Source organism: Eumetopias jubatus, unplaced genomic scaffold (genome assembly GCF_037043125.1).
Source record: "Eumetopias jubatus isolate StellerSeaLion01/CBP00866 unplaced genomic scaffold, mEumJub1_p1.0 scaffold_4, whole genome shotgun sequence".
NCBI lineage: Eukaryota > Metazoa > Chordata > Mammalia > Carnivora > Otariidae > Eumetopias > Eumetopias jubatus.
Window position 1 is genome coordinate 154,325,299 of NW_028274810.1, and position 13,209 is coordinate 154,338,507.

A 13,209-nucleotide genomic window follows, 5' to 3' on the forward strand; every position below is an offset into this window, starting at 1 on the left:
CCTCCTCCTCCGGCCTGCGGCTCTCCTCGATCCCGCCAGCCTCTCCCCCCGCTCGGTCTGCGCGCAGCCCCTTCCTCCCGCCCTTGCCGGCCGCTTTACTCGCCTTCCCTCAGGCTGCTCCCCCTCTTTTCCTCCTCAGCCCTTCCCCTCGCTCTAGCAGCGGGGTTTCTTTCCAGCGTCCCCACCCTCCCTGGCCCGGGGCTTTGTTAACGCCCGGGACCACCTCTCATGGGTCCCAGTGTGTACGTACGTCCACCGGATAGAACATTTTTGGAAAGTGAGCATTTTCTTCCCGCTTCTGTATTAGACTAGACACCAACCCCCAAATCCCGTGCCTACTCCCTTAGCCCGAAAAGGCGGGCTGTAGCGATGGTAGAAGAAATTCAGGGAAACAACGGGCCACAGGCTCGGTCGGTGGACCCCAACAAAGTTTTGGACGCTCGGGACTTGCCATCTCAGGCTTCCCAAACTTGACCAGCCTGGCAACCGACGCCAGCGTCCGAACAGCGCGCAGTGACTCCGGTGCTCCCGGATTCCCAGCGCTCCCCCGACCTTCCAGGGACGCTTGATTGAGGACGCCAGCCACTCTCCGGGACCAGGCCTGGGCCGCTCCCCAGCCCCAGCCAGGGTCCGCTGCCTGAGCCCCACCCAGTCCCCGGCAGGGGAGGGGCGCACTTGTTTCTAGATGCTCGGGAGAGGGTGGGCGAGATGAAAGAATGGAGCCGCCCAGGTTGCTGGGTTCCAGTCTCGGGGAAGAGGGGGTGGGCAGTGTGTCAAGGACCTCGTCCCAGTGCAGGGCCCCTCTGGAGGTCTGGCTACTTCCAGTGCGCGGTACAGTAGCGTCTCCCCTTCACAAGCCGTCTCCTTTAAGAAGAGCGCGAGCGTCTGTGTGTGGAGTTGTGTGTGTGCTCATGTGCAGATATGTGTGTGTGTGTGTGTGTGTGTGTGCGCGCGCGCGCGCGCCGGTGTGTGTGTGTGTGCGTGTGTGTGTGTGTGTGCGCGCGCGCGCTGAGGGCCCGAGAGCCAGGCAGACCCCCGGGAAGGAGGAGTTATGTAGATTACGGATGAACATTCTGGAGGGGAGCGAGGAGAGGAGGGAAGAAGAAGCAGAGGCGAGAAGCGAGGAGCGGCGGAGGCCCTTCCAGCAGAAGCAGGAGGTGGCAGCGGCGGCGGAGGAGTGGGCGGTGGAGGAGGAGAAGAAGGAGGAGGAGGACGCACGGGCTGGAGGCGGCGGCGGCAGCGGCGGCGGCGGCTGCTGCTGCGGCTGCGACTCGGCGCTTTGAGCCGGAACCGCCGGTGAACTTGGGCGCCACGTTCCCGGTGACGGGCCCCCGAGGATGGTGAATGCAGGCTGCTGCTGACCCTACCTCCGCCGCTATTTCTCGGGGGCTGCCGAGTGCTGGGCCCTCAGTCTCCTACCCTTGTCCGGCTGTGGGTGAACCTGCAGGCTCCTTACCCACCCGGAGGACTTTTTCTGAAAGGAAACCAGGGAGGGAGGGAGAGGGAGAAAGGGAGAAAACGAAGGGGAGCTCGTCCATCCATTGAAGCACAGTTCACTATGATCTTACTCACATTCAGCACTGGAAGACGGTTGGATTTCGTGCATCATTCGGGGGTATTTTTCTTGCAAACCCTGCTTTGGATTTTATGTGCTACCGTCTGCGGAACGGAGCAGTATTTCAATGTGGAGGTAAGAGTATGAGAGCTTTCTTCCTTCTCCCTTGCCTGGGCTGCTCCCTGAAACATTGCGTTCACTCCTGGGATCCTGGTAGCTCAGAGCAGCCTGCGTCTCTACACATTGTTTGCTTTGCAGCCGCCGAGACCCTTGTTGAGTTTCCCTGTGTCTTAGGTGATGGATGCGCGCGAGACTGAGAATCCGTTATCCCCAGCAGCACAAAGCACGATGCTGCGCGCTCGGAGATACATTTGTAGCTGGTCCATGCTTGTCACCCAGGGAAGAGGAGAAGTCCTACATATAGCAAGCGTGTGGCTTAATAAAAGCAGTTTGAGTTTATGATGAATAAACTGTTCAGGAAATACAGAATTCATTGCTTGGCATCATGTGCTTCCTTGGTATTGTTCCTGAAATCTTTCTCCCCATGTTCTGTGCCTAACAAAGGAGGTTAAAATCAAAGAATCTAGAAGAGAGCGTGGGAATACTTCATATGTTTAATAACATTACTTTGTGATAAAACACTTGACTAGACAGTCTTTTTTTTTTTTTCATTTAGACATAACTTAATACACTGTAACTAGATCTGACTACAGAGGACATGAAATCCATCTCTTTTAAAGTGTCTTCTCTTCCCCTCCCCCGCCAATTGAAAATAAACGTGGCCCAATGTGATAGTTCTGAGGTGTGTTTTTAGTTTGATTTCACACTCTCAGGGCAAAACTGAGAGGTTTTAGTCTGTCATTTGCTTTACTTTGACAGCTTTGGGAACAGACAGACATAAAGCAGAAGGGAACTTGAGGTTAAGGACTTGTCAGACCTCTGCCGAAGTACTCTTCCTGTCATCAACTCAGCACTAAAGCCAGTAATGTGCAGTAAATCAATGAAAGTGTGTATACACCTGGGCTCTAACTCCAGTTTATAACATACACAGTGGAATACAAAGACAGTAAGAGGGTTTTAGTAAAATATACTACTTTTGATGAGATCTTCCGTCTTCTGACGTCTCAAAAGAATTACAATTAAGTCTCTGAAGAATAATGTGATTTTTAAAATATTGTTGATTCTTTTAAAGCTTACTGTCATTTTGTTGAGAGTGTGTTTACACAATAGCAGGACCTGTTGCACAGCATTTGGACATATTTCACGTAACAGATTTATATACAAAGTGTGCATAATAAATGCCATGTGTGAGGCCATATTCTGAATATAACTGTGTTTATATAAACTGTTCTTAGGACTCCATGTAATAAGTGATGGTTGGTAGAGAAACAAAGTATTTGAAAAAGTAAGAACCATTATCAAGAGTTAAAGAAGTTTACAGATGTTAAGTATGATTGTATTACACAGAAACCCCATTTCAAAAACCAAAACGTTTAACCTTTTGAAAAATACAACTTTGGTTTTCTGAGTAAAAAGAGAGATGCAAACGGGCTGAAAGTCCAGACTTCTCTTGATTGCAAATTTGAACTTTTAGAGTTATATGCCACCAATGGATTTTTTCTATCTAACACTGAAATCAAGAGATGATTTAATGTTGAAATGAAGGAGTAACTAGTTCATGGACTGAAGGAATGAAAATGGCAAGCTGTTATTTACGTTGTAAGCCGAAGGGCCTATTGCTTCAGTTTGGTGGTAGTAGTGATGGTGGTAAGGTGAGGCATGGGGAAGGTGGGTAAAAGTAAGTGCTTGGTTTTATTTTGCTCACTATGAAGTTAGAAGGGAGAGTCTGGATTGATGGCTTCTTGCTTTGGGAAAGTCTTAGATTTGCTTTCAGAGATTGTTGGGATGGCATCAGTGTTTGGATGATTATTAAGTTTTCTTTTTGAGGCTAGACATAAATTTTACCGTATTTCTTTATAGTTTGAATCCCTCAGTTCAATCATATTATTATGCAAGAAAAGTTGATTTTACTAAAAAAGAGATTTCATTTCAAATATACATGATCCCTTCTTCAATATGAATGTGAAAAAAAATGGTTCATGGAAAGAGTTATTTTTTAGAGTATTTAAGTTATGTCATCCATATTTATTATACAATGCAAACATGTAATTATGAATGATAAGAGGCTCGTGCAATCTGAGACCTTAAAAACCTCTTTTGATACAAAGGAGATTTCCTAATGACTTAGATTAGATTATGCTTCATAGTTTGTATTATTTCCAATTAGTTTTTTAAGCACTTGAGCATATCCTTAGTTGGGTTTATATACTTCCTTATGTGTAATGATAACCTCTGTTTTTCTTTTTTCAATCATAAGAGTAGCTGCTTGTTAATTCAACATACTATAAAGAACACCTGACATGAATTTCTGCCTGATTCACCTTTATTAGGTATTTCTTTTTGGTAGGAAGCTCTAATGGAAAGAATAGTCCATCACATATTCTCCAGAAAAGCACTTATATTGTGTTCTTCATTCTTGATTGCAAAACATACACGGGGAATGCTTATTTGATTGATTCTCAAGGACAGTCTTAAAATAAACAGTAATGGTATCAATCATGCATGAAGCTCATATGATCATAAATTTTTTTTCTAGCAAGCACACCAAGTTATTATAGTTGGAACGAAGCTTCTGAGAAATGCTTTTTATGCTGACAGCTGAGATTACAATGCTTTATTCCTCACTGAACTTCACAATTGGTGGGACCCTTGTACTTTTCATCCCTATAATTTAAGGTTCAAAAACATATTTTCCCCCTGGAGGTTTGGGGATTGAGTAGAAATATTCATGTTAACTCTTTCCTGCCTTATTTTTAAGAATATAAGCATATAATTTCAGTTATCAGAACAGGAGATATTTTTTTAATATGCTGACGAAAGCCTGTTACAGAGAAAGAGTACATTTTATTTGTTTTTGTTTTTAAGAAGCAAAAAGAAATATCTAAACAGCTAAGAAAGGGTCAGACACTACCAGAAGTAGTACTATGGAAGAGATTCAATTCATTCCTCTCCTTATATGTTTTAGGAAGAACACTTTTTAGTCCCAGATTTTCAGTGTATATTTGTTTAAAGACTTTTGTATACTATGGGATCCATTTTTGGGGAGTGGGCCTTTCAGTGTGTAGTCATTACCATGATGCAAAGGAAATACATTGCTAATATTAACTGAAAGTCAAAGACTACTATCATTGGACAGCAATCTGAATCAGAAGTGTTCATTGGTCAGACGAAGCTAAATTGTTAACAAAGACTCAGGATTGTATCTCTATGCTCTAAAATATCATATTGTCTCTAAAATAATGGTCTTCTTATAGGGATTTTCATGATCCTGAGGCTCTTTATTTTTTTAATTTTTGTGGGGTTTTTTGTACATTGCAAGCATTATTTTATGAAATTTGAGATAGAATATAGTTCATGAGGGGCACCTGGGTGGCTCAGTGGGTTATGTTATGTGTCCAACTCTTGATCTCAGCTCAAGTATTGATCTCAGGGTCGTGAGTTCAAGCCCCAACCATCCCCAGCATGGAGCCCGCTTTAAAAATATATATATATATATAGTTCATGATAGTAATAACTTTCATCATCAACTTTGACAGTTTGTCAAATGTTAAATATATGAGCAACATATTCTTTATTGTTTTTTTAAAGAATCACACACATTTCTAATGAGGAAAATTATTTTAAGTCAATGGTAAAATAAAAATGTGGTATTCTGAATGATGCACATATGCATAAGAAGATTACTTTTTTGTGACAAAAATTCTTGATAAAGCAAAAATTGATTTTGTTGTTTTTAATTCACAAAAGAAGAGAGATTCTAGATTTTTAAAAAAGATTTTCATGACAAATACTATGAATCATGAGTGTAACCGTTTCCTGCCTTGCAGTATGTTTCTTTAACTGATTTGGTATTTATTCACCTTTGTCAGGTTTATCTGAATCTACTGGAAAGGTCAGAATAAACAACATGACTTATTTCATTTGCTCATGGAAGGTTGCTGACACAGATCTGGTCAGCCCCCTTGAGTAAGGGACTGTTTTGATTACATCCCATAATTCTCAGTGTAGCAGTTTTTACTGGGCAGGAACAGGGCCTGTGTCACTGACTGATGCATGAAGGTTTTTATCTACTGCAAATTCCAAGCTTTTCAAGACATCCCAGGTATGCTGGCCATTCAGAATGTTCATAAGGACCCAAAACTATGACCAGGAGACCGGAAGACCCCGTAGCCCTCAGGTTCTTGTGTGTGTCCCCCCTTATGCTTTTCTCTGTTCAGAGTTGTCTGGTCAAGTTCGCCAGATCTAGGGTTGCTCATGAAACCCTTGCAGGTGAGTGTAGCCCAGCAAGGTAGGTTGTCTCTTATTATCCCTGAGAAATCCACAGAGAACAACTTTCCAATTCTGTTCTTTCCTACAGAGTTCGGTTTCCTCTTTCAGGGTCTTCTTTCCCATCAAGTAAAGAGAGTTGGATTCAATAACAGCTTTTTTAATCTCTGGATTCAGGTTAAAAGTGATAGATCTAAAGTTTTTACTTTTTTTATTGCTATTTTAGGTTATGAACATAAAATTTTAAGGTACTTGTTCATTGGTATAATTCTTTTCTCTGAAGTTGTATTAATCAATTATTTTATGTAAATTTATTTCACGGCCTGACCTACCCCAACTACTCAGAATGTACCTATTCAGAATATTTGGTAAATGACCATTTGGAATTATTTCAGGATGAAAAAAAAAAAAAGCCATTGGACATTGGAATCAATTACTTAAATTTGTTCAATGTCAAAAGAAAAAAATTCCTTATGCTCCTTCAGGAACTTTCTGACCCTTCAGCATGAATATTCAAATTGAGAAAGTCACTTTTCATGTTACTTTTTGTCACAATTTATTTTAAATATCTGTGAATATAATTACACCCACCAAATTGTTTTTTACTATGGAGTAGTATAGTGCTTAAGATCACATATTCTGGCACCAGATTGCTGGACTCTAATCCCAGCTCTTTTACTTGCAAGTTAATTATTAAGTTAATAATGGACAAGTTCATTAATCTCTGAGCCTCATTGTACATACTGCCTCATAGAGTGTTTTGATGATTGAATGAATACATGTATATCATATTAGACCGATGGATAGATGGGAACATACCTTCACATAGTTTAACACTCAGTACTTTTTAAATATTATTAGTAAAAAAAAAAAAGAATGCTGATATAAAGGTAAGTTATCATGATAGCATCTAATTACATAAAAGTCTATCAGGTTAGGACATACCAGCTGGTCCAGGAAGATTTTATTTTAATACCTTTTTCACTTTTAAAAAGTGTAATATACTGAATATCAACCACTAACATCAGTACATTTTCTTCCCGTGGGCTTTTCTTAGACAGTTTAGTTTAGGAATATGATTTGCACATTTTGTCTTGTCATCTGTTACTATCATAGAATGTCAAGTTCAGCTCACACCTTCTTTTACAAGACTGAGTTTGCAGAAATCTGTTCATCTTGTAATACCATGGAAAATAAACAGGACTTATGATTCAGTGGGCTTGTTTATTTTAATTGGCTCAAGGTCCATGTGCTTCCTATCTACAGTAGTGGGATTCAGTATATAACTTGGGCCAGGTCTTTTTTCTACACCTAATCCAGAACATAAAATTCTTTTTTTTTTCAATTAATAGAGGAAGGAGGGGGATGGGCAGCAAAGACATTTTTAAACAGCAACAATCTTGTTCTTACAACACTGGAAATAAAAGGTAGCTAACAATTTAACGTAATGGAGCCCTAGGCCAGAGGTCAAGGGATGCAGGCTTTAACTTTGGTTCTTGTACTAATAGCTTTGATCTTGGACAAGTCATTTCTTTAATGCCTGCATCTGCAAAAACAAAAATTGAATGAAACTATCACCAAAGACAGTTCCAAATTTGAAATTCTATTGTATTTAGCCTCGAAGCTTTACTTTGTACAGATGGAGGAAAATTGTACATATTTACCGTATGATTTGGGGGCAACTAGATGTCAAAGGTATCTGAAGTGGATATCATGAAGACATACAGAATGGGCAACTTATTGCTAACATTTGTTATCATCTGTAGTGACACAGGGTGTTCCATTTTGAAAATACTCCTAGCCTTCTGCTGAGTAATAAAAACATTGGCAGCAAATTATTTGTAATTTTAAAATCAATTTTTGGCCAAGGTAGCATACTTTAAAAATTTAATGTTAAAAACGTGGCTTGATGTTATTTTGAAAAATCGATATCATCTATAAGTTAGCAAATCTTAAAAAGGCAAGGTGAAATAAGATCAATTTTTTTTTTTGTGGTGGGAAAGGTCTCAAATTCAAATTATTATCTATACAAAATATACAAAATGTATTTTGTAGTGAAATTAAATGCTTATACTGTCTATCCCTTTTACCCATTGTGGAAAATAATTTTGGCACATGGCTCTTTGAGGGCTATTTTTATTCTTCATAACACATTTGATTTTGAATGTGAAAAATCAGATTCCATTTGTTTTATAGAATATGCAGCTTATGTGAACAGCAAAAATATTCCATGTTAAAAGGATAAAATACTATGTAATAATATGTGTGACACTCAATTTTTTTATTTGCCTTTTTCTTTTTTCATGGGAAAGTTATTTATAGATTTTGAGGTTATTCATAAAACCATATTTGATTGTTGCTTCCTGTCATTTAGCACTCTGAATGAATGTTCTTTGTCTTAGTGTTTCACCACAGTCATTTGGCATTGTGCATCCATGGGTTTGGATCAGTGGAATATGTTGATGAGCCTTTTAACAGAAGTTTAGCCAAGGGAATAAGAATAATCCCACTATGGCCCCCTGACCTTTGATTAAATGTGATCTGCGAGTGTAGTATATAAAAGGAGGCTAGAGGGAGCTATTGAGCTGTTTAAAGACTCCAATGGAGTAGAAGAATTTGGTTTAAAATCAAGGACATTAGGTGCAATCACATGCCTTAAAATGAATCATAGCCAATGATAGAGAGTTTAAAGAAATCAATGAACACATGGTTTATGATTTAAGATGTGATATGGGTTTACTGAGAGCCAGTTGGCACCAGTGATTACATATTTGATGAACTAAGAAGGAAATTAGCACTTTTCAGGGAGGCCAGGAGTTCTGGGTATGACAGCTTGACAAAAAAATGTTATAATGCAGGACTGCCTTATATATCCCTTGCTTTTAGGTGTAGAGTAGGTGAGAAGCTATACATTATAGTGACTGCAGGTGCTTTTGAAATTCTCATTTTAACTAAAATGTCTAGTGAGATAATTGTAGTCTTAACAGATGAGAGGTGGGCTAAATTTAATTTGACCGTGCCTTTTAGGTTATATGTAGCAAAAATCCAATTTTAAAAGCTTGTGAGACTAAAGTTATCTTATTTTTAATGTTTACCCTAGGCCTTTGTTGAATACATGTTTTTCAACGAAAGCAGATTTTAAAATACAGATTTTACCTATTCTTTTTAAAAAGTATGTATGTACGAAATGAGTCACAAAAGTGTGAAACTGTTACTTCTTTAAATAGGAACCTCAGACATGTTTTCAGTTGAGCAGATTATACTATGACCTGTGGTAGAAGGAGAGAGGATAAAAAAAGGCAGTCACTAATGCATGGGGCACACCAACATTTAATTAAGATATAATATCCTCACAAGCATCATTCAGATTTTTAAAATGTTTCTTAATCTAGTCAGTTAAATGAGACATGGATAAATGAAGTAAGCCATGGCCCCACAGATATTCTCAGGAGAAACAGTCCTTAGAGTGATGTATTCAAATGACCAAATAAACCCAAATAAAATACTCACTGGAATGGAATTTTACAGTATTTGTTTTAGTCACGCTTAAGTTAAGGGGGAATAAACTGCCTCTTTTTAAGGGAAGCTAGATACTTTTGTGAACTTTATTTCATGTCCCCAAATTGCATGCACCTGAGGTGATGTCAGTGGAATGCAGGCTTGTGCCTTAGCACAGGCTGATGCAGAGTCAGACCCTGAGTGATGTAAGTGGAGGCATTTTTTCCATGGGAACTTTCACAGTTGAATTCATACCATGTGGTAATAGTTTCTCATTGTTTATAGTGATTAGATATTTGAACTTGTTTCGGGTTTCTAATGGCTGTGCCTTCATTCCCTCTTTACTTTAAATAATTGCTAGGCAATTCCTCCTTGTGGACCTACTTGTTTCTTCTAGTTTGGAGTCTGGAGGGATTTCATATTTGAGTTATGGCTTATAGGACACCAGGCTTGAAAACCAGGTAAAATTTTATAAAAAGCCACATTTGCATCCCTTCTCCCTTCTTTCATTGTGAAGAAGGGAGAAGAGATTCAAATGACTTCCGGAATCAAATGTATACTCAGTGATTTGTATGAAATTGAGAGCAAATTTATAAAAACTCACTCCCAGTTACCGATGAAACGGTTTTGGAGATCTGGGTGTTTTAATATTGTAACAACTCTATTCATGTAAATTCCTGATTTACTCCTGCATGTGGATTGAGTAAAATTGTTTGTTCCATTGGTGACTCAAGCAAATTGCTTAAGCAGTCTTTGCCTTATTTTGACGATTCATAAAATTGATTTATGATCTTTACTGTTGGTAGCACGGGTTTTGTAATCATAGCATTGAAAAATGCCAGGCAATCTCCTTAAATAAGAATAGGGTGTATCTCAGTACCTTCGTTCCCACCAATGAGATGACCAGAGTTTAGAAACAATTATGTGCTGGCATTATAGTATAATTAGACAAGGTCCAAATAACCAATAAAACAGAGGTGCATAGAATTGATTTTATTGAATACCTTCTTTTAATAATAAAAACAATGTTAATTAACACTGGTTGCACATTTGCTGAGTGCCTGATTATGTTCTAAGTGTTTCAAATATATCAACTCATTGAAATTTCATTACAATCTTGTGAGTTAACACTGCTGTTTCTCTTTTACAAATGAGGAATCTGAGACATCAAGGGGTTGAGGAACTTGCTAAGGCCACATAGCTCTGATTCTCCCAAAGTGGAGTAGCCCAGAATCAAAGCAGTCAAGCTGGCTGCAGAGTCTGGGCTCTTAACCGAGTAAATAGAGGCAAGAATCTCCAATTTCCCAATAAGACAGTATGATCAAGTTCCACGGTTCACATCTTTTGTATTTCAAACTGAAAATAGATAATTAATATACAAAATGAAAATGCTAGGTTTACCCTAGCATAGAGTCTTGCCTGGAGTAAAAAACTGAATAGACTGCTGTTGATTTGATTTATTGATTCAAGATTGAGTATGTAGTGCTCCATAGTTTTACTCTTGAATACTCCTTATGATTTTTTCCCCTCATTAGAAAGTTGCTAACCTATGTTTAATTACATATAATATTAAATGTGGCATAATTTCACATTAATCATAGTATTTCCTTTCTCAACTATTTGCCATGTTGCAGTTTTTCTTTTAAATGTGATTTTTAAAAGTTTTAGGAAGATGTGATTACATTCCAACATGAAAAGACTAGAACATTGGAGAAAATGTAAAGGAAAACCCATGACAGGTCTGTGTTCTCGTGCCCTGCATGGAAGAATGTGTATGAATACGGTTACTACCTGGCATGTTCTGTGAGTTTTGGAGTTCGTTATTTTTATATGTTGCAATCAACTGGGTAGAAGCTATAAGGAAACCAGTTTATTTTATTACTTCTAATATATTTAATTGTAATATAAATGAGACTTTCTTCAGAGATAGGTTAATTTTGACATGGATCCATGCTTCAGAAATTAGTGAGCACCTCCTCACTGTTTGAGAATGGACCTGATATCTGGTTATTGTCTTTGTTGTGAAGGGAATGGAAACTTCAATTTGGCGGTTGACCAAAGACTGAAAAAAAAAAAAAAATCTTTAGTCCTTAAGATCATTGCTGTGTATAGCTTTCAGGGTTCACTTACTTCATTCATTAGCCTTTCAAGGAGAACTGTTTCTAAACCCATTTACAAAGGTGAGAATCTAGCTGATTGTATAACATTTCTCAGTGGTAAATATTCAACTATCTCTCACCTCCTCTACAGACAGTATATCATAATGGCTCTGTGCAAGAACTTGCAAAGAAATGCTTAGAAATCTTAGCTGTATCACTATAAGCTCAGTGAACTTGAGTAAGCCAGGTGATTGATCATGTGCCCCAATTTCTTCATGTGTAAAGTAGAGATAATGGTACCCAACTCATGGGTTTTTGTGAGATTAAAGAGGTAAAGGATAATGGGGCAAGATAAATAACAGGCTCTTGATTTACCCTACTTGGTGAAATAACCAAAATATAGGGAAAAAATGGTGTTCAAGTCATTGGACATCAGATAATGAAGGGATGTCATCCCTAAAAGATGGGAAACAAACAGAATGAACCCTGCAATTGTCTCAGTTGACCGTCTTGATAGAGCTTGCAGATAATAGTACAGGGTATGCAGAACCAGGTTGAGCCAGGCAGGCTCCCTGTGTTAGAGATGGAGCTGGGGGTAGGAGGAGACCAAGGTGACTAGAATTTACAGGTCAGAATTCCAGAAAAAAGAGAGCTTCACAGAGCAAAGAGCACTGGGGGTCTGTAGAGAGTTCCCTTGAATATTTAGTTGAGAACTGATCTGCTCATTCCTGTGAAGTAGCAGTTGGGGGCCGGGAAAAGAAGCAACTAAAGGAATCAGAAGGGACAATGCTTGGTGCTCACACAGGGCTGGGCATAGTGCCCATTCCCATCAGCCATACTTGAAAACCTCATTATTTACAGGCTAGAGGGCAGAGTACTCAGAACCATCCTGCTCCGGGAGTGGGAACAAAGTCCTGGACTGAATACTGCTTTAGTTCTGCTTTAAGAGTCTTAAAAGCAAGGCCTGAAAGGATCGAACTGTTTCTAAGTGACTTAATTGTTTCCCATAACAAAGCTCAATAAGATATACAGGAATACAAAGATATGCAGCACCCAACAGTTTAAAGTTCACAATGTCTGGCATTCAATTAAAAAAAAAAATTACCAAGCATGTAAAGAAGCAGAAAAACACAACTCATAATGAGGAACAGTGTCTATCTAAACTGATCCAGAAGTGACCCAGATGTTGGAATTAGCAGATAAGAATATTAAAACAGTTGTTATAACTGTATTCTTTGTTCAAAAACTTGAGACATGGAAGATATTGAAAAAGACTCAAATTGAATTTGTAGAGATTGAAACCACAATATGTGACATTAAAGATACACTTGAAATTTATAACAGATTTGACATTACTGAAGAAAAAAAAAATAGTAAACTTGAAGTCAGCAATATAAGTTATCCAGAGTAAAACACAGGGAGAGAACATTTATAAGGTGAGTGGAACATGGTATATATGGGACAACTTCAGGTGGCCTAATATATGTGTAATCTGAGGGGGCAGAAAGAGTATTTGGAGATATAATGACTAAAGCTTTACCTAATTTTATAGAAAATCTATAAACTCATGGATCAGAGAATCTCAGGGAATCCCAAGTGCAAGGAACATGAAGGAAACTAAACCAAGGCACACCATAATCAAATTGCTCAAATGAGTGATAAACAGAAAGA

The 13,209-nt window shown here is 38.8% G+C and overlaps 1 protein-coding gene across 1 annotated transcript in view; it reads left to right on the forward strand.

Annotated features, from left to right (window-relative positions):
• The first annotated feature begins 1,558 nt into the window (after positions 1-1,558).
• Positions 1,559-13,209, forward strand: part of MMP16 (matrix metallopeptidase 16) — a 269,059-nt gene continuing 257,408 nt past the window's right edge. The window contains exon 1 of the mRNA XM_028112264.2: positions 1,559-1,690. Within this exon, the coding sequence (XP_027968065.1) occupies positions 1,559-1,690 (132 nt within the window). The remainder of the gene's footprint in view (positions 1,691-13,209) is intronic.